Here is a 26,301-nt window from a genome sequence, read left to right as displayed (position 1 = left end):
TTGTTTATAAACAACGATGGTGGTTTTGAATATTTATCTTTTGGGGAGAGAGGACGAGAGTCATTCATAAGGGCATCTGAGCAGTTCAATTAAATTCCTGTCATCTAAACTATATGACATAGCGATTTCCAAGTAGGCTTTGTAGTGAGAGCCTGAGGACACAGAGCTGATGGAGAGGGGGTCCTTAGGGACCCTCGCCCACCATGTACATGTAACCTCTTTAAATGTAGATTGCGATCTCCAATATTGTTAAAGATAGCGTTCCATTTTGCTTCCTCAAGAGGGATGCACAGCAGCAAAAAAGAGCCATTGTGTCACCTCATACCTGTGAGAATGTCTACTACTAATAGGGTGAGAGATAAGAAGTGCTGGTGAGGATGTGGAGAAAAGGGAACCCTTGTGCACTGTTGGTGGGAATGTAAATTGGTGCAGCCGCTATGGAAAACATAGGGAGGTTTTAATTTTTTGTGGAACCTGTATGGAGGTTCCACAAAAAATTAAAAATAGAACCACCATAGGATCCAGCAATCCTTCTTCTGGGTATATATCCAAAGGAAATAAAATCACTATCTGAAAGAGATATCTGCACCCCCATGTTCACTGAAGCATCATTCACAATAGCCACGACATGGAAACAACCTAAATGTAGAAATACATAAAGAAAATGTCATATATATATTCCATGGATATATATGAATATTATTCCATCGTGAGAAAGAAAGAAATCCTGCCATTTGCAACAATGTGGATGGACAAATGGCAGAGAAAGACAAATACTGTATGATATCACTTGTATGTGGAATCTAAAGAAGCTGAACTCATAGAAATAGAGTAGAATGGTGGTTACCATGGGCCGGGGAATGAGGGAAAAGGGGAGATGCTGGTCAAAGGGTACAAACTTCTAGTTATAAACGGCATAAGTTCTGGGGACCTAGGTACAATGTAGTGGCTATAGTTATTATACACTTGAAAGTTGCTAAGAGTAGAGCTTAAAGTTCTCACCACAAAAAAAAGGTAACTATGTGGGGTAATAGATGTGTTAACTAACCTTATTGTGGTAATCACTTTGCAATATGTAAGTATATTCAATCATCATACCATACACCTTAAATTTGTACAATGCTATGTGTCAATTACATACAAACAAAGCTGGAAAAGTAACAAAAAAGGAACTGTAATTTCTAAGTCTTTGGATGTTTTAAATCAGGTATTTTCAACATGTAGCAAAGTATGACAGGCCCATACAATTCTATACAACAGGCCATAGTTTCATTTTTCACCCTATGTGGCTAAGACTGAGAACACAGTCACTGATTCAGAACTTAAAAACCGGGTATCCTATGAACCACCAGATAGGAGGGGCTTTGTTGGCCCAGAACATCACCTCCCCTCCCAACCCTAACTGAAAAACCCATGGGTCATGAAGCTTGTATTTAATGGTTCCCCAAATATATGCCGAACCTAACCAGGTCTCACTATCTCCATTTATATCTCCTGAATCCAGACCACCGCCATCTCTTGCCTGAACCAGCCTCTGTCACCTCCTTCCACTCTTGCCTCTTATACTCTACTAGAGGCCCAGTGCACGAAATTCATGCACAGGTAGGGTCCCTAGGCCTGGCTGGTGATCAGGGCCGATCTGTGGGGCGACTGGTGGGGTGATTGGGTGGCCCCCCACCACTCGCACCTGCCTTGGCTGGCCTGGGGCCTGCGGACTGGGGGCAGCTCCTGCATTGAGCGTCTTCCCCCTGGTGGTCAGTGCGCGTCATAGCAACCGGTCATTCTGCCATTTGGTTTATTTGCATATTAGGCTTTTGTTATATGGGATTCACCACATAGCAGCAAGAATATGCCTTTCAATTAAAAACCTAAGTCAGACTTCATCACTCTTCCATGCTCTGAACCCTGTCCTGGCTTCTAGTACAGAATCCAGAGTCCACACGTGGCATGTACATTCCAACCCCAGGATCCCCTCCAAGTCTATCACCTACCACGCTCCTGGCATGAGGACCTCAGGCTTCACGCTGGAACCTATCAGTTACCTCCCTCAGGAATTTGGTCCTGTGGTTCCTCACCTGAAACACTGTCCCCAGGTATTCTCAAGGCTTCCTCCCTTTCACCTGGTGTCTGCTCAAAAAGGTCACCTACTCAGATGGATCTTCTAGGACCGACGAGACTAAAATAGCTGCCCCGTGACTCTCCCCTTTATTTTTCTCATGCTCATCCCCACCTGACAGTGGGTTAAATGTCTCTCTGCTTATTTCTTGTGTCACCGAGGAGGTAGGCAAAATGAGGGCTGTCGGTGTCTTATTATGTGTCATCTCTGCTACTAAAAGCCAATTGAACAATCTCCCAATAAACATTTCTTGAATGAATAACTGCAATTTTCAGAGTTCTATAGGAGCTAAAAGCATATAGAACTTGTCTTTCCATTTTAACACTTGGCAATGCAATAACTGCATTGGGGTAAATGAGGCAAGAAACAAAAGAGAAAAGCTGTGGTCAAAATTCAAAATCTAAACACTTTTTTAATAAGGAAACATTTCTTGAATGAAAGAAGGCAATAGGAAGGAAAAGATTAACGAAAAAATGTTGTGTTAAACAGCTGAAACAATAAATGCCAAAAATGCTGGGCGCAACATTAAAAAGAAAATCCTTTTTCATATATAGTTTGACAATTTCTTCCTTGGTCATAGATCAAAATCGACAGTGACATTTACACAGTGAAACACGGGTGCCTGTAGCTAGGAGGCAATTCAAATGCAATTTAGCTGGTCTCCAATGAGGTTTTTAAAATGGAGATTTGTCCCAGTTTGGTTTTGTTTCACAATTTGAAAATATTCATTAGTTTCATAGACTGCTGTTTTAGCACCATGCTTTTTCACCTCACCCTTAATCTTGTACCTTCAACTCTTCATAGCCATGCACATAGCTTTTGGAAATATATTTTAAATAAAAATGCAAATATCCATTTACATTGTAACTTAAATTACCTTTAAGGAAGTGGTCTGCACACCTGTCCCCCACGGCCTTCCTCCTATGCACTAATCCCCTTCCCCAGCGTCGGCCCTTCTATCTAAGAGACTTTACTTATGCAACCTTTCTAATGCCATCAAAGACCATTTTCATTCACAGCTTAAAAAATGTGTTGGCAATTATATGTTAGCAGGATATTATTTATACATACATTTTAAAAAATTCTCACCCTAGAATATGTTTTTCATTGATTCTTAAGAGGGAATAAGGGAGAGGGAGAGAGAGAGAGAGAGAGAGAAACATCGATCGGGTGCCTTCCATACATACTCTGACCAGGGACAGAACCTGCAACCTGGGTATGTGCCCAATGGGGAATTGAACCTGGGACCCTTTGGTACACAATACGACACTATAACCAACTGAGCCACATCAGCCAGGGTGATTTATATGTACATTTACTATTACAACCATAAGACTATTATCTCTGTTATCCCTTTAGAGTGTGACTTTCTGTAAGTTTTGACTGTCTCTTGTCTTGAAAGTGACCAGGTTACAATACAGTAGTTCTTGGCAAAGTCAGTCATCTGGGAAATTAAATGTTCTCTTTCTGACTGGTTTTGTTTGAGATTATCTTCTATTTTATATTTCATGATCCCTTTCAAATAACAGGACCAATGTCCCCTACCACTATGTCTAACAAAACTTTAAAACAGAAAGTCAGCAACTTGAATCTCATGTTGACTACCAAGTGCGCAACACCAATTTAAGCATCGCTGGGTGAAAGATAAATAAAAACCCAGCCAGACAAGATAGAAGGGAGGATAGTACCCACACCCTTCCAACTTTCTCACCTTCTAGCTCGTGGTAATGCTTTGAAGCTACCGAAGATACTGGCAATACTTCTTTTTCATTTCTTAGAAGAAGAAATTTGCTTTTCATATATTATAACCTAGACCCATGGTCGGCAAACTGTGGCTCACGAGCCACATGTGGCTCTTTGGCCCCTTGAGTGTGGCTCTTCCACAAAATACCACGGCCTGGGCGAGTCTATTTTGAAGAAGTGGCGTTAGAAGAAGTTTAAGTTTAAAAAATTTGGTTCTCAAAAGAAATTTCAATTGTTGTACTGTTGATATTTGGCTCTGCTGACTAAGAGTTTGCCGACCACTGACCTAGACAAACAGTGACTTTAAGTTAAGAAAGGACAGTTAGATAAGGTAGCAAGGCATGGTGGTTAAATGCACAGATTTGGGGACTGAACTGATAAGTTCCTATTAAAACCTATCCCATAAGGTAGTATGAGCATTAAATGAATTCACAAATAGCAGAATACCTGAAATGATGCCTGCCATAGAAAAGGTACTAAATAAAGAAACTGCTTTTAGAAAGTTTTCTAGATTATTCTCAAGAGTGATGTTCACCCTAGTGTGTTTCCAAACAAATTGTATTTAATTTTTTTAAAAACCTCCTTTAGAAAAAGAGATATGTGGAAAATATGTGGAAAACACACCAGAAGCACAGAGACTCACCTGTAATCAGAACCACCAGTAAAGATTGATCAGAGATAATCATTACCTTTCTCAGTAAACACTGAGAGGCTTTCTTTTCGGCCCATGTGCATATACATTAAATATACATTGTCTGCCTGGCCGACATGGCTCAGTGCTTGAGCATCAACCTATGAACCAGGAGGGCACAATTCGGTTCCCGGTCAAGGCACATGCCCAGGTTTCAAGCTTGATCTTCAGTGTGGAATATGCAGGAGGCAGCCAATCAATGATTCTCTCATCATTGATGTTCCTATCTCTCTCTCCCTCTCCCTTCCTCTATGAAATCAAGGAGAATATCTTTAAATTTTAAAAAAAATGCATATACTAAATAAATGAAGACATTCCATATGGCCAAATTTCATAACCAGATTTTTTCCATTTAACCTCAGAGAGTTTGAATACAATGAAGTGAACAAACAGAAATACCCAAACAAGGAGATGAAGCCTCAACTATTGTAATTTTTGTTATCTTATCCCCAAAGTCTAGAGAATTTGGGATTCATTATTCCATACACTTGGGTTTCATTTGGCCTAAGGAACTACAGAGCCACACAGAGACATGCAAATGAGTTCCCAGCCTCTAAAACACAGGCTTGCCCTTCCCCTTCCTACAGTTCAGAAATAAGTCCCCCAGATCCTAGTCAACAGGAGCTAGCTCAGGAACAGGGTGCAAACCAGGGGGTGTCTTCTTACCAGTATTAGTGACTATCTGCCAACAACACCAAAAGAAACTCAATGTAGCCCTGGCTGGTTTGGCTCAGTGGATAGAGCGCCGGTCTGCAGACTGAAGGGACCCAGGTTCAATTCTGGTCAAGGGCACATGCCTGGGATGCAGGCTCGATCCCAAGTAGGGGGCGTGCAGGAGGCAGCCGATCAATGATTCTCATCATTGATGTGTCTCCCTCTCCCTTCCTCTCTGAAATCAATAAAAAAATATACTCTTAAAAAAAGAAACAACAAAAAAAAGAAACTCAATGTACAACATTGCCCATAACACGTGTGTGCTCTCTCTTCAGAGCCCTGGAGTACACTGTCACGGAGGATTCATGGCGGTGAAGTTGGCACTGAGAGATGGGGGCCAGCGGACTGTCATCAGTGCACAGGGTTCGGGCCAGCCCCAAAGGCCTTGCATACAACAAGGCTCAATAAATCTGAGCTTGCTCAATGGACAATCCGGCTAGAAAGGAAGACATATGATCTGATGCTCTGCTCTTCCACTGGACTGAAAGTTCCTAGGCCAGAGGAACCGTGTCCGTACATTTGAAAAATCCCCGATTACACCTAACCCAGTGCCTCCTCTTCCTAAAGCACACGTCTGTTCACTGAAGTTCTGAAATCAGACAGAGACTCCACGGGAGCATATTACCTGCGTGAACTTAGGCAAGTTTCTCACTTCTCACAGCCTCCACTCCCTCACCTGTGAATGGGCATCACAGAACCCGGTAAATAACAGCTGTCATTATTTTTCAGATCAGGTCATTACTACCAAACAGCTTAGAGGTCAGGCACTATGATACGTGAGACAATGGCGACGTGTGATCAAATGATAAGAATTATCTTCAAGCCGAAACCGGTTTGGCTCAGTGGATAGAGCGTCGGCCTGCGGAATGAAAGGTCCCAGGTTCAATTCCGGTCAAGGGCATGTACCTTGGTTGCGAGTACATCCCCAGTAGGGGGTGTGCAGGAGGCAGCTGATCGATGTTTCTCTCTCATTGATGTTTCTAACTCTCTATCTCTCTGTAAAAAATCAATAAAATATATTTTTAAAAAAAGAATTATTTTCAAGACTCAACAATGATAAAATAATGATTTACTGAAGAGTAGCTAGATTCTTCTCTAAGAAGGAAATGCCTTTATTTTCCTATCAGACCTTTCTCCTCTGTGCCCCTAAAGCAGGCTTACAATGATTTTCCCCATGGCCATGGTACCCGTGTGCATCTGGGCCAACACTCAGTGTATCGCTCTGTTTCATGTTTTCAAATGTCTACTTCTTGCCGAATTATTTCCTGGGCCTAAATGGTGTTTTTTCTACAACTGGGTAAACTGTTTGCGGGCAGGTCACCTGACTGTTGGTCTCCACGCTCACAAGCACCCGGGGCCTGGTGAGGATCAACTGGAACTGTTCTCGCCTTGTAACTGGCCAGCGAACACCACGGGCAGAATTGCTGTCTCCGGGGGCCTTAATTGGATGAAGCCATTTTCCTCACTGTTGAGAATGCTGTTATCAGAAACACAATTAAACTGTGACACCAATTTAGGATCACAAACTACTCAGCTGGAAATATTTAGCCGCTGAAGAACACTCAGGAGGCCTCGTGGGTGAATTGGCGTGGCAGGCGGACTCCTGCTCTGTGCCAGGGGGATGGGCGTGCCATTGCCACCTCCCTCTGTGTCCCAATCCTCCCTCTAAAAATGGGGCAAAGACTCAGGGTTTACCTGCAGCAACAAGTGCCTGCATGCCTCTCAAGGCAGTAACTGTCGCCATGGTTTTAGGTTCCCGATTCCATCACACATGAAGAATATATGATGCCTCTAGCATCTACTCTGGTGACACCGCCCATGTGCTCTAAAAAACAGAGCTACGTTGGATTCCCACATGGGACAAACACCACACCGTCAAGTGGTTGCATCCCCTGGCTCGTCCGGTTCTGTGATGCTGGAGGGATAATACAGTCTCAACAGGGACTTGAGGCCGTGTTCCCGCATTCGTGTTTCAGGGTCTGTGATGACCTAACCTGAGGTGAGGCTGGAAACTTATCTTAAGAAATTAGCAGCAGACCTAGACTTCCTGTTCAGTGTTTTCTAAATGCTCAGCCAATTTCCAGAGCCCCGACATAATTAGGATTCCTGAACTGCCTATGTGACCTCTGTGGTGTTTTGAAAAAAATTAGTGTACAATTTCCAAATATTTATAACTCTTGCCCTAATGTGAGAGTTTCTAAAGTCATTCCCCCACTGGTTTGGTAAAGCTTCCCTGTCTCCTCTCAATATATCTGATGTCCAATGTGCCTGTGAGTCTTCCCACTGCCTCTTGGCCAGAAACTCCTGTCCCACCTCATTCCTTTGTCTGTTATGCATCTTTTAAGACTCAGCTGAGACCTTACTCATCCTCTTTTTTTTTTTTAAATCCTCACCTGAGGATATTTTTTCCATTGCTTTTTAGAGAAAGTAGAAGGAAGGGAAGGAGAAAGAGAGGGAGAGGGAGAGAGTAACATTGATGTGGGAGTGACACATTGATTGGTTGCCTCTCACAGGAGCCCTGACTCAGGCCAGGGATCAAACCTGATCTTGACCGGGAATCGAACCCTCCACCCTTTGGGGTGTGTGCTGACACTCTAAGGACGGAGCCACACTGGCCAGGGCTTAATCATCCTCTTTATAAGTCTTCCCCTAGACCGTTCCACATCATCATCATACGATACTCGTATTTTTTGTTGAGATGCCCATCTCATATCATTATCAGGTCCTAAAAGGCAGGGACCATGTTTAATACATCTTTATAGCCCCAGTGCCTAGCACCTGAGCAGTAGATTGTTAGCACATGCTTAGTAGCCTGAATGGAACTACTAGGTTTTAAATGAAACCAACAAGTGCCAGTGAGTGATCAGACTCTGTTTACAAGGACAAACAAGTCTGTCAGTCAAACCCCTGTTGCCCGGGGCTATTTCAGTGACAGACAGATCTCACTGGGACAGATCTCACCCTGCCCTGAAAGCCCAACTTGGAAGGCCTTTGGAAGAGGAAATCATGAAATCATACTTATCAAAATAGATAGTTGTCCTGAACGATACATATTAACTGTAAAAGATTTAAACCATACAGGAAAATACAAGGACGAATTAAGAACCACCTGAAACACCACGAAAGAGAGCTTGCCATTGTTAATGTTTTGGTGAACAGCCTTCCAGACATTTCTTTTATGCGCAGAATTTGACATGTACCCTAAACAAAGCAAACTGACAAACAAGGTATGCTGGGAAAAGCCTTTTATACTTTTCATTTATCAGCATGCCGTGGACCTCTTTCCACCTCAATAAATACAGAGTACCTCATCTTTAATGGCTGTATTCGATGCACAGGGGTGGGCCAAAGAAGCTTAATAATAATAATAATAATAATAATAAAGCTTATTATTATAAGCTTATTTATTAATCGCATTAATAAATAAATAATAATACAAGAATAAACTGTATTTTGCATACTCACAACTATAAACATACTTTTGCCCACCCCTGTATGTTTCATCAGTGAGAACGACCTTTGAGCATTCAGGTTTGCATGCCTGTCCAATTATCTCCTTAGGATAAATTCCTAGAAGTGGCATTGACTGAGAAAAGGGCATTCTCTAATATATATATATATATATATATATATATATATATATATATATATACACACACACACACACACACACACACACATACACACACACACACATTAATTACTATATTACTCTTTGAGGTCCCAGAAAGACTGTTCTGGTTTGACATTACCAGTGATAGCATGAGACAGATGCCTGTCCCTGCCAATTTGAGTGGTGAAAACTGTTTTGTTTTGCTTTGGGGTGTGCGTGTTTTATTTAATTATTAAGAAGTTGAGTATCTTTCTTCATGTGTACTGTCCTTTTGTATTTTTTCTTCCTCAATTGCCTGATCATAAACTTCGCCCATTTCTCAAATGGAATGTTAGTTCTTTCCTTATAGATTTTAAGAGACTAGTCATGTTCATCTTATTTGTGTTGCAAATATTATTCTCACTCAGTTTGACATTTGCCTTTTAACTTCATCTATGGTGGTTGGCTTGTTTGTTGCCATGCAGAGATTTAAAATTTTTATGCACTCAAATTCATCAATCTTTCTTTTTTAGTTGAATTTCTTGGGGGGACACTGGTTAACAAAAGTATACATGTTTCAGGCGCACAGTTCCACAACACGTCATCTGTACCTGTGTTGTGTGATCAGCACTCAGGGTTATCAACCTTTCTTTGATGGCATCAGGCTTTGTGGCATCATGAAGGAGACATTTTGCAACCTAAGATCATAAAAACATTCCTATATTTTTTACAATACTTTCATGATTTCATGCAGTTCAATCTTTCGATTCGTCTGAAAAACTCTAGTATGAAGAGATGAGTCAGGAAATTCAATTTTTAATATTATACTTATGGCTAACAAATATTTTTAATGAATGAAATGTGAATTGAAATAGTATCTAACTTGTACACCTTTTTATTTCAGTTAGTTATGGAGGCATGTATCCGATTACAGTCACTGAGGGCATCATCAGGGTCTACTGCCTCTTGGCTTCTCCAGGGTGCTTCACAAAGAAATGCTCTTTCTTCTATAAACATCCTCACCTACAGCATAAAGCCAGGAGCAGGAAAATGCTCAGTCCAACTGCGTGTGCGCACGCGTGCACACGCACACAGAGAGAGAGAGATTGATGGGTTGAAAAATGAAATTATATTTGTTAACTTCTGTGGTGGAATTTTTTTAAAAAAACCACACTTTTATAGAAATAAGTCATAATATTATATTCACTACTCTTAAATCATATGCTTTAGTCTTGATTTAAAGACACACATATAAAGTTTTGATTTTACACAGAACAGAAGCTGGTCTAGGTCAAAACAGAGAAAGAACACCTTTACCAAATAAAGAGATAAGTATTACGTAGATAACTGATAAGTTTTTTAAGTTGAGAAAATTACACATTTGCACATTTGTTATCAAGGCTGCTACTATGATGACAATAATAAACGGCAGCCACTCTGCGTATCATTTGGCAAGTCCTATTCCAAAGGCCTGGCATACATTGATACATGTAAGTCTCAAAATTGTCCTCTGAAGGCAGGTAAGTACTGGTATTGCCCAAACTACACAGAAAGGGGAACTCAGGCGAAGAGAGCCTCGGTAAATTTCCAAGACTGCATGTGAGTGAGTAGCTGAGTGAGCACTGGAAACCAGTTTGCCGGACTCCAGGCCCATGCACTTCCCATGGCGGTGAAGTCCAGGCCATTGGAAACAGCCCCAATGACCGCCATAGGGTCTCAAGACATCCTCATGAAAGCTGAGGCTGAGCTGGAGCACCAGTTAGCAATTCCTTCCCAAAGACTCCGAGCGAAGGTTGGTTTGGATATTTAATGGTAAAGACAGATATCTCATTCCAGAGAGGGAAATCGCCCTTGGTCCAAAGCCAGCATCTTCCTTAGGGGGAAAAAGTCAGTAACCATGAACAACTACGGGTGGTGTCAGATGGGTACCAAACTTGTCCCGGGTGATCACTTTGTGCCTTATATAAGTACCTAATCACTGTTATAAACCTACAACTAACATATTATAATATTGAATGTCAACCCTAATTGAAAAAAAAATTTTTTTAAGTCAGCATCCTCAATTCCAGCCATAGTCCCACTTCTTTAAAAATAAATTTTTTTAAAAAATTTGATTTCAGAGAGGAAGGAAGAAAGAGAGATAGAAACATCAATGATGAGAGAATCATTAATTGGCTTCCTTCTGCACACCCCCCACTGGGGATTGAGCCCACAACCCGGGCATGTGCCCTGACTGGGAATTGAACTGTGACCTCCTGGTTCATAGGTCAACGCTCAAACACTGAGCCATGCTGGCTGGGCCAGTCCTATTTCTTTAGTTAACTGAACTGGCCTGGCTCTTAGCTTTAGTTTCCTTTTGTATCAAGTGGGGAAAATAATGATAATCACATAGAAAAAGGCCTTACAAACTGTAAAATATGAGTCACACTAGTCTTTCGATTTAAAGATAACACACATTCACACACCTTACACAGAACAGAAGCTGGTTTCTGAACAAACCCATCAAACACGTCTCCTGCCCTTAAGGTTGTTCTTTACGGACTCAGTGAAAACAAAAATGGGTGGGGGAAGATTTCCTCACTGACCTCTGGGAAGTCACAACATCAGAAGTCAATAGAAACCTCCCAGGCCAGCACAAAAGTTACATTAGAGGCAGCTAATGACCATCACGAATCAGCACAGAGAGATGAGCGAGTTAGTGTGCTCCTCCTCATCTGCCCAGCTGCCTGCAAATCTCCGCCTCTCTGATGGCTCTGGGTACCCAAAACCCTCCTCCCAGCTGAGCGCACCTCCCACCCCTGCAGAGTCAAAGCAGAAAATGGGGGCAGCTGACTCAGCCCACCCCCTTTTCTCTTAGATTCCATAAGAAGTAAACTTTCGCCCTAGCTGGTCTGGCTCAGTGGTCAGCCTGTGGACTGAAGAGTCCCAGGTTTGACTCTGGTCAAGGGCATGTACCTTGATTGCGGGCTCGATCCCCAGTAGGGGGCGTGCAGGAGGCAGCCAATCAATGGTTCTCTCTCATCATTGATATTTCGCTCTCTCTCCCCCTGTCCTTTCCTCTCTAAAACATATATATTTTTAAAGAAGTAAACTTCCAAACTGAAACTTGAAAGGAAGTTCTAAACTCCAACACTGCCTTCCAGTGACTTAAACCAGCACTACCCAGTAGAAATGGAATATGAATGACACGTGCACTTTATTAAATATTTCTAGTAGTCACGTTAAATTAAAAAGAAACTAATGAAGTTAATTTTTAAAATGCTACAATTAATTTTGATATATTCCAAATATATCATTTCAACATGTAATACAAAAATTATTAATAAGCTATTTTATATTTTCTTCATACTAAGTCCTCAAAATCCTGTGTATACCTCACACTTACAACATATCTCACTTAGGACTAGTTATACTTCGTGTGCTCAATAGTCACATGTGACCAGCGGCTACAGTATTGAATGGCACTGAGTTAAATATTATTCTCTCTGTTACTGTCTCATAAACGCAAACAGATGAATTCATCCACTATACACAGAAATTATTATAAGGAGAAACAGTGAATTATTGCTTTGCCTCCAGCTGCTTGGAATCTGGAATCTGACATATTGGAATTTGATAAATTTTCTCATTTAATCTTCACTTTCACCTGTGAAGTTCGTCTCCATAGTATTTCAGATGAGTAACAGTTTGGTATGACATCACACACACACACATACATACACACACACACACACACACACACACACACACACACTCTCACCTGTTACATGTTCTCAATTTATGTAGCCAAAGATCAGAACAGAACTGAAGTCACACGGCAATATAGAGCCCAAGTGAACGAATCAGCCAAATTCCTGCTTCACGGCTGCTCTTTTACGCTCAGTTTGACACCACGATCCCAGAAGAAATGTCTATAGTGTTCTAAGCACTTCCACTTCAGGGAGTATTTATAAACATTAGACTCTCTTGGTCCGTAAGCCAAACTCAGCACCAATCAAGGCCACCTGGTCATACGGGGGGAGCTGACATGGTCAGGGCCCAACCTGCTCTCTCTGCCTCCAGCTCCTGGCATCCTGGGAACCCTGTGTCCTCACAGGAGCATACAGTCCCCGCCTTCAGGGGACTCACCAACTCATAACTGAGATGACAATAGAAACACACAATGAAAGATCAGACATATAAACACATAAACCAAGTGTGCAAGTACAGTAGGAAGGAGAGAACTCTGTGAAGGTGTTGGGAAAGTTTCGTGCGAGTTTAGGTGAAGTTTGGGGAAAGAGCAGGATCTAAGGGGCTGAAGGGAGGAGCAAGGGCCCAGGCCAAGCAGAGGCGATGTGTGCAGCGGGGGGGGGGGGGGGGGGGGGGGGGAATGGGGGGCCTGGAGGACAGGGGGTGTGCGATGAGGTCGCAGGTGAGCTGTCCGTCTGGCTGGAGGACAGGGAACATGACGGACAGAGTATGAAACGAGGCTGCAAAAGTGGGCATGAGCCATTTCCATGTTCACTGAGGATTTAGGATTTTACCAGCTGAGAACTAGGCGCAACGGAAAGTTCTGGAGCAGGAGCACTAACACGACACGGGTGTACTTTCGAAACTCGGACACAACCTGACGTAGTGTAAGAAATGGACATTTGAAAAGAAGCAAACACACAGTAAAGGGGGTTCATGGAGATCAGTTGAGAGGACACTGCACTATTCTGGGGTACAGGGTACACCAACCTAAATTCTGGTGGTGGCAGGAAAACTGATGCTGAGAGAAAGTTGAGATTCATAGGATCTGGGAACTGGAAGAGACAATGTCCTCAGGCTGAAAGCCTTTTCGGGACTGGTAGGTAACCCGGATGCAAATAGGAAAGTCAACAGAACTAAAGAGTTTTCCCCTCGTCGGGAGGAGCTTAGAGGAGATAGTGATCTCAGGGTTGATATATTCCTTTCCTGAATCTGTTCCATGCACCTACTTTACGAGGCTAAGTGGATGACTGCTAAAAGAAATCCAGTAAGCACCTGGCTTTCCTTAGAACTTGCTTAACTAGTTTATGATAACGTGAAACTGCTGGTCACTTATTTTATGCAAGCTGGTCTTGGCAGTCTGCTCAGCTGTCCTCTGAATGACCTCACAGATCTTCAGACCGTTCTTCACATCTGCCCTGACCAATGAGGGAAGGGAATTCCCATCTGGAGATGAGCTTCTGGCCCGGATTTTACTTCTGAAAGGACCACAGTATGTAAGGCACAACTCTAGATCCGAAACTTGCTATGCTTTGATATTTAAAGTGACAGAAAGTCTCTGGGTAAATGTCAGTGGTAAATTTCCACGTGGATGACCTGAATTCTATGAAATCTAGAAATCAAGGTGCCCATTTCTCACTCAATCCTTAATGGTGGCATAGTCTACATAAATTCTGTCTCACACATCTGGAGTGTCCAGTCTCCTAAATAAACCAAAATATCACAGAGATCAAACTGCTTCATAAAAACAGAAATTACCATCTGTCAAAACACATTGCTTAATCAATGCTCCCCAGCATGTCCTTGGAAGCTACAAAATTAAATTAACACCTTTAGGAAAAGGATCAAATGTGTGTGCGCACACAGACTCCAGAGCCGACCCCAAACACACCACGCTTCACAGACTTTGTCAACACGTCAGCAACACATGGTAATAACATTTTCAAACATTTAGCTTTTAAAAAGCGAATGAAGCTACTTTTATTCATTAAAAGAAAGGATGCGTGATGTACAAAGCAGAATATAACTGTCCAGGTTGGAATATAATCTGGTCACAGAGTTCTCATTGCCTCCCTCAATGGGTGTGGTGACCAGTCTCCAAAGACAGCCCCCAACAAGTCCTCCCCGCCCTGTGGCACAGACCCAGGAGACGGAGAGCCTCTGGGCTCCCTTGACGCTGCCTGGGTCTTGTGACTTGTGCCGAAAGTGACATTCTTGGACTTTCAAGCCCAGGTATTAGGCTGACAGCTTCTACTTTATCTTGTAGAATCACACATGCATGTGAAAAGATGGACTACCTAGCCAGAAAGAGGTCTAGGGGACAGGGAGGCCTAGAGCCCTGTTGGTCAGTTGAGCTGAGTTGCATTCCTAGCTGGATGTACCTGCATGACTGAGCGAGCTCAGGCAAAAACAGTAGATGAAACCCAGCTACCCCACAGAATCATGTGCCGTTTCAAGCCACTAAGTTTGGGGTACTTCATTATACTGAAACAATGGGTGACAAACGATATCCAATGGGCATGGCTGGTGTGGTTGAGTGACTGAGCATTGACCCATGAACCAGGAGGCCACAGTGCGATTCCCAGTCAGGGCATGTGCCCGAGTTGTGGGCTCAATCCCAATAGGGGCTTGTAGGAGGCAGCCGATCAATGATTCTCTCTCATCACTGATGTTTCTATCTCTCTCTCCCTCTCCCTTCCTCTCTAAAATTAATAAAAATACATTTTAAGAAAAAAAGCTCTCAAATGGTTAAAAGTGGTCCATCCAGATCTATCATTCACCTGTGAGACCAACTGTGATCATATTGGACATTGTACACTTCCACGGCTTGCAAACAAATTTCAGTGGAGAAACACAGATAGGACCTGCTCTTGTTATGTTCAAGCACTAGCATTCAGTAGTATCCAGGACACTGGCACTGATGTGCAACCCTGGGCCCTGACAATTCTCCCCCTAGGACCTTGTAGGACGAGAAAAAATATCCCTTGGTTGGTTTAGGAAGCTCTCTCCCTCCTTGTATTCCTGCAAATGTTTACTAGAGAGAATAACGATATGACAAAAGCAGGAGTGAATAAAACGTCAATATGACTATTAGGAGGATAAAGAAAAGTTAGCAGAGGCCTCAGCTGCACTTTATGGCCTGGGCATGGAAGGCATGAAGCCACACAGACTGGGCAGGCTCGGGCTGGACTGGATTATCAGCCTCAATTTTTGACCCTTCTCTACATGCACACCTTTGCCATGAATGCACTGTAGTGGATGTACTTCTCTGTCTCTTGTCTCTGAAACTGTTCATGTGACTTGACTTGAATGTTGGTACCAGTGCCAGCTCTAAGCCCAAGCTTAAGAGGCGCCCTATATATCGCTTGCGCATTTACCCTTCGCAAAAGGAGGGCATGCCCCCTTGGCTCCCTGGTCCCAGGAGGAAGATGAAAGACATGGGGCAGAGCCACTCCAGCTGACCCACCAACTTGTGATGGAGAAAGACGTGCTCATTGTTGAACGCCATTGAGATCCGGAGGCAACAATTGCCCAACCCAAGGCTCCTTTATTAAATACTAACATTTGCAAAATACAAATGGTCCTTTAGGACAATAGAAAGTCTCCTCGGCTATAAAAGTTGTAACTAAGTTAGCAAATGGATGTTTAGGTTCCAATGAGCCATTTTCCCAGAAACTGTGGTTTCAATGATCTAGATTCTAGTTTTATTAAGATGCTATGTTCCTGTTCTCCATAGCTCTAAAGCCTATGTAGTCAACACTAGAAGCAAATTTGTTCCAGGAAACTAGTACTTCTTTTTATTTTTTTAACTTTTATATTTCTTATTGATTCCAGAGAGGAAGGGAGAGGGAGAGAGAAACATCAATGATGAGAGAGAATCATCAATCGGCTGCCTCCTGCACGCCCCACACTAGAAATCGAGCCTGCAACCTGAGCATGTACCTTGACCGGGAATTGAACTGTGACCTCCTGGTTCATAGGTTGATGCTCAACCACTGAGCCACACTGGCCAGGCTAGTACTTCTTAAAGAAACAAAATCCTCCTCCCCGTGTACACTCGTCCACCGCAAGCAGAGCACTGGCCCTGCCACAGCATTCCCAACTCTTCACCAAGGGACTGAACCAACCATTACCCTGGATCAAAGCCTAGAGGCTCTAAAGGCAGGAGAATTGTGTGACAATGACTGTGCAACTTCAGCTGATTGCATGGAAACATTATTTCAACAAGGTTCTTGATTAAACATGAGATCAAGAGGTGCTTTTATGAATACAAGTGCCGTGTAAATGCCAACTAGTGCGTGTTACTGATCAAGTAACAACAACTGCTTCAGCTGCCTTGTCCTAACTGGAATTTTGTACTAACACACAGGCAATACTTCATCGGAGCGATACTTGATCTTCCAAGGAACAAACTTAAGATTAGGTGAACTCAAAAGCCTAGAAGTGGCCAGGCAGGCAAAGTCAATGGGCAGTGAGTGAACTGACCGCCAGGGAGGCTTAGTGGTTCACTGAGGTGACAGCCTGATGAAGGGGAAACGGCCACCCACCCCGCCATCCACACACTTACAGCTGACAGCTCCGTTTTCAAAATAAAATCTATTCTAATAAACACTGTCTTTATAATTACCCGAAGCATGTGTATAATTTTTGAGGGGCACCCCATATTTGCAGGCCAGATGTGGCCATAAGCAAGCAGTTTGTGACCTTCTCACTAGATATTCTACAATCACCTTGAAACATCATAGAAAGGCTGAAAAATGATTATTCAATTCATTGTATTTGTGAATCAGAAATGTTATCATTCACATAAGAGAATAACTGTCTATTAGCCCCCCCAAAAACGCCTCACTCTCTCATTTATTAATCCTCACTCTCTCCACTTTTGGACCTGTTTTCAGGCTTGTAGTTCTACCAGGACACCCTGTGGATGCTGTCTCACACACTGATTTATGTCCTATTGAAAACTTGATTTAAATGCTAGCTGTGGCATAAAACCCCCCTGGTCCTCCGCGAAGTTCCCTATGTATAAGTTATAATGAAAACTGTCCAATGTATGAAATCTGCATTGATTTCTCTCACATCTCAGCCCTTTCCCAACACCCGCCAAAGGGTATATCATCATAACACGACAAGGATTCACTCCCTCGAAAGTGAAAGGCCTGGACCAACAGGTCAAGACTGAAGTTCAAGGGCACTCACCGCCAAACACATCTCCGTTCTGGTAGTTTTTCCCTTTCTGGGCTTCCTCTTCATTTTGAACAGTGGCAACATGCTTGGCGGAGGCACAGCCCATAGTCTCATTCGCTCAGCTTCAGCCGGGCTGAACTGCAAATCATCTCTACAGACACGGGGACATTTTTCTTCTCTTTAAACACGAAGAAAATCCGCCTTCCTGCTGAGTCGGTCAAGATGTGCGCACCTGCAAGAAGCGAAAGCTAGATCAGAACGAGTGAGACAAAACCCACGTCTGGGTGTGTTGCTGTGCTGTGGGACCAGCAATGTACCAGGATTCCTGCCCGGCCTCACTGTGCTGGGGGTGGCACTGAGCCCTGCAGAACGCGATGCAACATGGACCATCCCACCTGATCCCTGCTCAGCAAGCAAGAGTAGAAGGCATGGCCCCTACACCACACGTGGCTGAAGGATATATATATATATATATATATATATATATATATATATATGTATATGTATGTATGTATATGTATATGTATATGTATATATGTATATATATATATATATATGTATATGTATGTATGTATATGTATATGTATATGTATATATGTATATGTATATATATATATATATATATATATATATATATATATATATAGAAATAAATATCTGAGCACTATTACTTGGCAGACACATGCAAGCACGTTTGCTAATGTTCTGGAATATCAGAAGCCTTCAGAGGAAGGAAAGCATGCTCATGAGACGCACTTCATTTGGGCGGCTGGGAAAAGTTCTTCTTCCCCATCCTGCCCTGCAGGCCTGACCTCAGCTTCTCAGATTTTGCCAGGAGGAGGTGGCCTTCCTCCTTAGGCTGGGCCATGGACTAGTTTACACTTTCCTGGTGGGTTCTGCAAATAATTCAGCATTTTATTTGACCGGAGGTGACATTGTTTTGGAGGATGAAGGAAGCAGAGGAGGGCAAGGACTTCAATTTACTTTCGTCCATTTTCTGCTTAGCTGGCTGAATGTTTCAAGGATTGAGCAATGTAGGAATGTGAAGAAAATAAAGCAGTTGTCTATCTCTTTCAGAGTCTTGTGCCTTAATTTGATCTCTGATGAACCACAAAGGAGATAATCCCCTGGTTAATTTACCTTCCCCCACCCCATCCAAGGTCATGGCCCACATTCTCAGGGTTTGCTCTGCTCAGCTTGCTCACTTTTACTTATTTTACTCTTTCATTATCCATATCCTGCCATTGGAGATCACTTACTCCAGTCTTACAGATGTTTCCTTTGCACCATCTACCCATTCACTCATCTCCATCCATCCCACCGTAATACAGGCCCTCACCTCCTCACACTCATGGCAGGAAAAGCAGCATCAAGCCCCCTGCTCTTAATCTCCATTAGCACCCTCCTCTCACGACTCTCCTGTCTCCTTCACAAAGAATTGATGCTTCTCAGTCCCAAGAACAGATACCAAAATGCAGCTGCAGGCTTTCTCTACCAACGATTGCTGCCGCCTGGACTAAGATACTAAATAGAATGTAGAAGAGCACTGTGTGTGTGTGTGTGTGCGCGCGCGCGCTTTTTGGCGGGTCCAGAGGAAGCCTTGCTAACTTTATCCAACTTAAAGATAAACTATAATATGTCATAAGATATAGAAAGTCTTTTTCATTCCAAATTTTTGTATAATAAAACATGGGATCTCTTTATTTTTAAGTTTATTGGGGTGATACTGGTTAATGAAATGATATGGGTTTCAAGTGTACAATTCAATGATACGTCATCTGCATAGTGCATTGTATGCCCACCACCCAAAGTCAAATCTCCTTTTGTCTGCACACTTTCTGACCCCAATTTGAGCATACCTTGAGAGATATTAAATTAGTAGTGTCCAAATCCATTCTGTCAATCTATCATGGTTTTCCAAGAAACATCACTGAAATATGAGACAAGAATGATAGGAGTTGGATTCAGTTGTGAGGGTAGGAGAAGGGGGACACTCCTAACCAGGTGGCTGCTAAGGGTTGTTGTGATTGCTGCTGCTGCTGCTGCTGCAGGTCTGCATTCCCCGCCAGCACTTCTCAGGGCGGCATCCCCTTCCTCCGTACCTCCAGCGTCACCAGGGAAGACCACAGGTGTGGGCTCCCAGAATGCAATCCTTCCTTTTTAAAAAGGAATGTGGGAAACCACCTCACACATAGGTGAGCAACTCAACTTGAGAGGAGAAACCTCACTTGCTTCTCTGTCTGTTGCCACCTCTTCGGAATAAACAAAGTGAAAATTGGAGGGAGAGTGGGAAACCCTAACAAAATTCCCAAAGGACAGGGAAATCCCAGGACAATTTACAGTTGTCCTCTCTGGGATTCTCTCTTTCTCATATGCTGTCCAAGAAGTACATGTAAGGATCTCAGATGTGAATTATCCTTTGCTACCTACCTCTGAAAAGCACAGTGCAGTGTTTTAAAGTTGTGCTTGTATTGAAAATCGTACTTGATTTAAAAAGTTGAAATCACATGAAAATCAAATTCATGGCAGCAAGCTAACAAACATAAAACATATAAGAATAATTTTTAAAGGACTTCTCTGTTATTCATGCATGGAGCTCGTGAGGGGCATGTTATCATCCAGATTAGATGTGATTTATATTCAATTCAAGTGATGACTCAGGAAGTTCCCATGTATTATATTTAAAAACACAAACACTATTGCTTAATAGGAGCACTCTCCACATCATCAATAGGTATAGATTTTTTTGAAACATACACACTATATATTTTACAGCGGTAATATAAAGAGCGATGTTTTTAAATTTTACATCATCAAACTATATATTAATATCTTGCCCATTTTGAAGGTGATATAAAGTCATTTGAGAGGCATAAGATCTCCGTAAAGCTGATGGATCACTGGGGAAAGTGTTTTACTATGTCATTTGCATTCTGCACATAAACAATCATCCAATCACTCATTCATTTAATCGACAGATATTCACTGAAAACTACTGACAGACATGTGTTTGGTGCATATTGGGGATAAGCCAGGATAGGGTTTTCCTCCCAGTCCCCATAGAATATGAACAGAGAAAGGAGATCCTTAGAAATGTTAGGGGCAGAAATAGAACATTGGGGACGAGCTATAATTATAAGAAATACCAGTCATGATGGTTCTGTTCCGATTAGAGAAAGCACATTCTAAGCGGGCTGAGAGTTGTACGCCCTGGGACATGGGAGCTGATCTCGGAATGCAGTCCATCCTCCTTTTCTGAGAACTGCCTGGATTAACAACTTTGTTGCAGCAACAATCTGGTCCCCCGAGGCACCTGTCCTCTGCGACCCCGCCCCTCTCCAACCCACATTGCCTGTAACCTGTATCCTTTATACCATGCCTACTTTCCCATGCCTGTAAGTCCTACCTTCCCGTGTAATCATTGTCCTTCTGCCCAACATAAGCAGCTGGCTTATGGGGAAGGGTAGGGCAGATTTCTGTGGATGACCTGCCGCTCCCCCATACTGCCGGCATTGTTGGAATAAACACTCAGACCTTGTATATTATGACTCAACCCTGTCTCTGCTTAATTGGCTCAGGTAGTGAAAGACCAGTTTTATAGCAATGTGGTTGGTACACCTATAGCAGGTGAAATACAGGATGACAGGGGAGTTCGCCTCAGGGCACCTGATTCAGCCTTGGGAGAAGGAATGTAAAGGAGGTCTGGTTCTGGGTTTGAGACTTGACCAGGCTAAAAAAAAAAAAAAAAAAAAAAAGAAATCACTAGAACACCCATGAATTGCACTTTTATAGCCTGATGTAGCCAAGGTTTCATTTCTACTGAAAATTCTCTTACTTGACCTCAGTCCAATCAAGACCTCAAATTGAACAGATCTTAAAAAATGTCCCCTACAATGACTGCTCCAGTAATCTGCGCAAAAACATTTCCCTTTGGTTTGTACCATCCTTCACATAAACCCTAGCACGATTTTTTATCAACCTTTTTTTCCATTAGCTTTGCTCAGCCTTTCTCTCCCAACCCCCACCCCCTCCATTCATTTACCTTCTTGAAGCCACACCACTTAGAGAGGTAAGTCTGATGGTGCAAACGCGCATGTAGAGACCACAACGCTGGGCAGATCTGAGAGTCTCGTTTTCACATATTGTTATGAACAACATGCTATTTCTGAACTCACAGATCACAGCGTGAGAATTAAACTGGAACATCTCTTTGATGTCTGATGGAAGCTTTGAATACCAAGACCCACTGACGATGCTTTTTTTTTTTTTAAACTAAATAATCTACATGATAGGATCCATCAGCTCCTCTAAAACCATGGGGTCTAATGAACCGCCCATGGCTTTGTGTACAAGTTTCCCCAAATGGTTGTGTGGCTACATAACCTGTTCCATGGAATAAGAAGTTCCATATTCACACATATATACTTTTTTTTTTTTTTTTTGGTGAGAGCACAAGTTCTACTCTCTTAGCAAATTTCAATTATACAAAACAGTATTATCATATAGGCACCATGTTATATTTATATACATTAGATCTTCAGACTTTATTTATCTTCTAACTCAAAGGGGACAAAGTCTGTACCTTTTTACCAGCCTCTCCTTATCCGCCACCCCCACCCCCAGCCTCTGGCAACCACCATTCTCTATTCTCTGTTTCTAGGAGTTTGACTTACGTGATATTATGCAACCATACAGTGTTTGTTTGGCTTTTTTTTTTTTTTTTTTTTTTTTACTTAGCATTATGCCCTCCAAGTTCATCCATGTTTTTGTAGATGACAGTATTTCCTTCTTTTAAAGGAAATATATCACATTTTCTTGATTCATTCATCTGTTGATGGACACTTAGGTGGTATCCATACCTTGGCTTCTGTGAGTGATACTGCAATGAACACGGGAGTGCAGCTCTCTCTTCCAAATAGCGGCGTCCTTACCTTTGTATATACACCCACAAGTGGAATTGCTGACGGCTTTTTTCTTTACCTTAATGTTTTGAACTGGAGGAATAGTTTCATCAAAAAAACGACTTTTATAAAATTGGGAAGAAAAAAAAATAAGCAACATCTGTTTTTAGAAAAATCAAAGAGATATCTAACCCTATTTAAAAAAAAATCCATGGGAAAATATTCATATTTATGTAATATGATGGATAATTTCACTTTCCAACAATCAGTCAGGGACTTTTTCATTTTGGATAGAAAAGCCAAACATATTACAGTTTCCTTGTCAAGAAAGATACTTCTAAAAAAATGAATTAAAAGTGGTAAACTCCATAAAGAAATCCTAGGCCAGAAAGAATATGAATTTACCACATGCAGCTTAGAGGACAGAAGAAAAATCAAATTCTGATTGCAATGGGCACACTGAAAGCTGTGAAGTCAGCAGAAGGAAAAGAGAAACTCAAAGTCACTAATCATCAGAGAGATGCAAATCAAAACGACAATGCGGTACCATCTCACACCTGTCAGAATGACTATCATCAACAAATCAACAAATGACAAGTGCTGGAGAGGATGCAGAGAAAAAGGAACCCTCTTGCACTACTGGTGGGAATGCAGACTGGTGCAGCCACTGTGGAGAACAGTATGGAGTTTCCTCAAAAAACTGAAAATGGAACTCCCATTTGACCCAGTAATCCCACTTCTAGGAATATATCCCAAGAAAACAGAAACACCAATCAGAAAGGATATATGCACCCCTATGTTCATAGCAGCGCAATTTACAATAGCTAAGATTTGGAAACAGCCTAAGTGCCCATCAGCAGATGAATGGATTAGAAAACTGTGCTACACCTACACAATGGAATACTACACTACTGTAAAAAAGAAGGAATTCCTACCATTTGCAACAGCATGGATGGAACTGGAGAGCATTATGCTAAGCGAAATAAGCCAGTCAGAGAAAGATAAGTATCACATGATCTCACTCATTTGTGGAGTATAATGAACAACATAAACTGATGAACAAACATAGAACCAGAGACATAGAAGCATCGATCAGACTGTCCCACCTATGAGGGAAGGTAGGGGGCGAGGGGATAAAAAAATCAACCGAAGGACTTGTATGCATGCATATCAGCATAACTAATGGACGCAGACAGTAGGGGGGTGAGGGCATGTGCTGAGGGGTGGGGGTGGCTGGGGAAAAAGGAGACTCATGTAATACTTTAAATAACAAAGAATTTAAATTTTTTTAAAAAGAGGAAAAGAGACAGCCATATTATTAATAGATCAGGAGCAAAGTACCCCTTTCTTCCTCTGATTAGAAAGGGAAATCAAGATAAGGCAATATCTGAAGACTGTTTTCTTTTATTAAAGAAAGAGTCAACATCTAAGCTCCATAGAGAAAAAAAATATATGTATAAATAACTAATCAGTCTGTTTGCCCATCTGCTCTGCTTCACTAAAATGAGTGTTAATACAGCAGCCCGCTGGGAGGAAGGACAGCAGCCTAAAGTGATGTCTAGTCATGAAGCTCTGGTATCCTAGGGCTACTGTTCACACCATTTCACATTCCCCTGTGCACAGGAAAAATAACACATGAAGAGATGTCACATGTGACATGAGAATAATCTGGGAAAGTCAAGCCTTCCTGGTACAAGCAATTGCTGGCATCAGAGGAGATATTCCTCGCCTCACATTCATTTGGTGGCATGCCAATCAACAATACGCTATTATCCCCAAAGAAAAGGGAAGTGTGGCTTCTGCTTTCTTTATGGGAAAACTCTCACTTCCCCAAATGATAATTGCATGGAGGTGTCTCTCAGAAACAATAAGAAGACATCCTAGGCAAGATGATACCTTTCCGCTGGGTTTTCTGCAGTGAGGGGGTGGGGATGGGGAGGCAAGGTGGCAAGTGGCAAGAGCGCTGGAATGGGAGAGGTCTCAGGTCACATGCCTGCCTGGGTACCAAGGCTGGATTTCCTGTCTCTGACCCTCTCTCTTTGATTCTATGATCTACCTGAAAGTACGCCCAAGTGATGCTAAGGATGAAATTACCCCTTACAAAGAGGCCATGTCTTACCTGGACCCAATTTATTTACAAACTTTGCTTCAACGCTTACCCAATTAGGACATCCTTGCAAGGTTTTGTTTTCCAAAAAATTTCCTATGAGACCTAAAGATGATCACCAGTGATGTTTTGGTCCAAGGATGTTAATTTCAATGGTGCATAAAGTGAAAGAAGAAAAAAACAAAACACGGACAAAGCTTAGTTCTACCCTTCCCTCTTTTCTATCTAGCTTTTAATTAATAAAAATTAAATGAGTTTTAAAACTACTTCTTGTAGGAAGCTGGTTAGAAAAAGTTTGTGAAATAATTGTCCTTCAGCTAAGGATTTAAGACTTTGATGCCTTATCTTGCACCTGCAATCTCTACTCTTGTATTACCTGCACATATGCTCACACGGGTTCATGCATGGCTGGCACTATTTTTGGGAAGGCAAGAGAGAAAAACACGACATCCTGATTAAAGTCACCCATCCCACACCAGGGAGGACCTATGCAGAATTATGCTGCTTCTAGAATTGCTCCTCAGTGATCAAAGCCAATGGCAGATATTCCTGGACTTTGAGTTCTTTGACTTCTTCCCACTTTCAAGATTCAGAATTCCAAGAGTATTTGCAGGAAGCTGTCCACCTGTGTCAGTGGGAAACCTTCTGTTTCATGACACCCATGACAGGGACCTCTTGATGGCTCTGCTGCTGGTTCCTCTTGTCACTGGGACAAAACCAGGTGATTTCTTTGTCCGTACCCTTATAATAATAGCAGCTTCCCCTCTTTTGAAAAATTGTTTTGTAAATGCAGGTAGATCATGAAATGCTTTGAAAAGCACTTATGAATGCAAAGTAATATTTTCCTGTGCATATTTTGCTGTGCCAGGTGCAAAACATTACCTTTCAAAGCCATGGCCTTTCACAAACACTGTGTGGAATCGGTTTGCCCAGAGGGCTCCTGTAGGCAGCCCCAGAGAAAATGAATGAAATAGATGGAAAGGGAAAGATAAAAACTGAGAAATGACAAGAAACTGAAAGTAGAATAAGTGTGAATTACTATTAAAGCACAATTTGATTTTAATGTAAACAAAGAAGTCATGAACCTTCCTGAATAGCCGTGAAGAACATTCTGGGTGATCTGGGTGTTGAAATGTATTGTGAAGAGCAGATACGATTCTTGCCCTTGAAGGGCTAGCACTCGGACACGGTTAACAGATCATAAACAATAAAATAAAATTCCAGCCCGCCTCCTCGTGTGGCTCAGGGGTTGAGCTCCGACGCAAAGTTCAATTCCTGGTCAGGGCACATGCCTGGGTTTCAGGATCGATCCCCAATAGAGGGTGTGCAGGAGGCAGCCGATGGATGCTTCTCTCCCATCATTGATGTTTCTATCTCTTTCTCCCACTCCCTCTCCTTTCTTCTCTCAGAAATCAATAAAAACATATTAAAAAATAAAAATAAAATTCCAATGACTAATGCACATCGCAGGGAAAGAGAGGATCGGAGATGTTCTCGAGAGTCATAGGCCATTTCAAGTTA

At 42.2% G+C, this 26,301-nt stretch overlaps 1 protein-coding gene across 3 annotated transcripts in view; it reads right to left on the bottom strand.

Moving 5' to 3' along the window:
- Positions 1 to 26,301, bottom strand: part of LOC307093581 (uncharacterized protein C1orf21) — a 240,281-nt gene that overhangs the window by 91,539 nt on the left and 122,441 nt on the right. For all 3 annotated transcript variants that reach the window (XM_079761799.1, XM_079761800.1, XM_079761798.1), the window contains one exon: positions 17,785 to 18,004. In XM_079761799.1, the coding sequence (XP_079617925.1) occupies positions 17,785 to 17,878 (94 nt within the window). In that variant the 5' untranslated portion in view covers positions 17,879 to 18,004. The remainder of the gene's footprint in view (positions 1 to 17,784; positions 18,005 to 26,301) is intronic.

The sequence above is a fragment of the Cnephaeus nilssonii genome (assembly GCF_951640355.1).
Source record: "Cnephaeus nilssonii genome assembly, chromosome: 21".
In the NCBI taxonomy this organism is placed as follows: Eukaryota; Metazoa; Chordata; class Mammalia; order Chiroptera; family Vespertilionidae; genus Cnephaeus; species Cnephaeus nilssonii.
The sequence above is the reverse complement of the archived record's forward strand: the minus strand, read 5'-3'. Positions and strand labels throughout refer to the sequence as shown.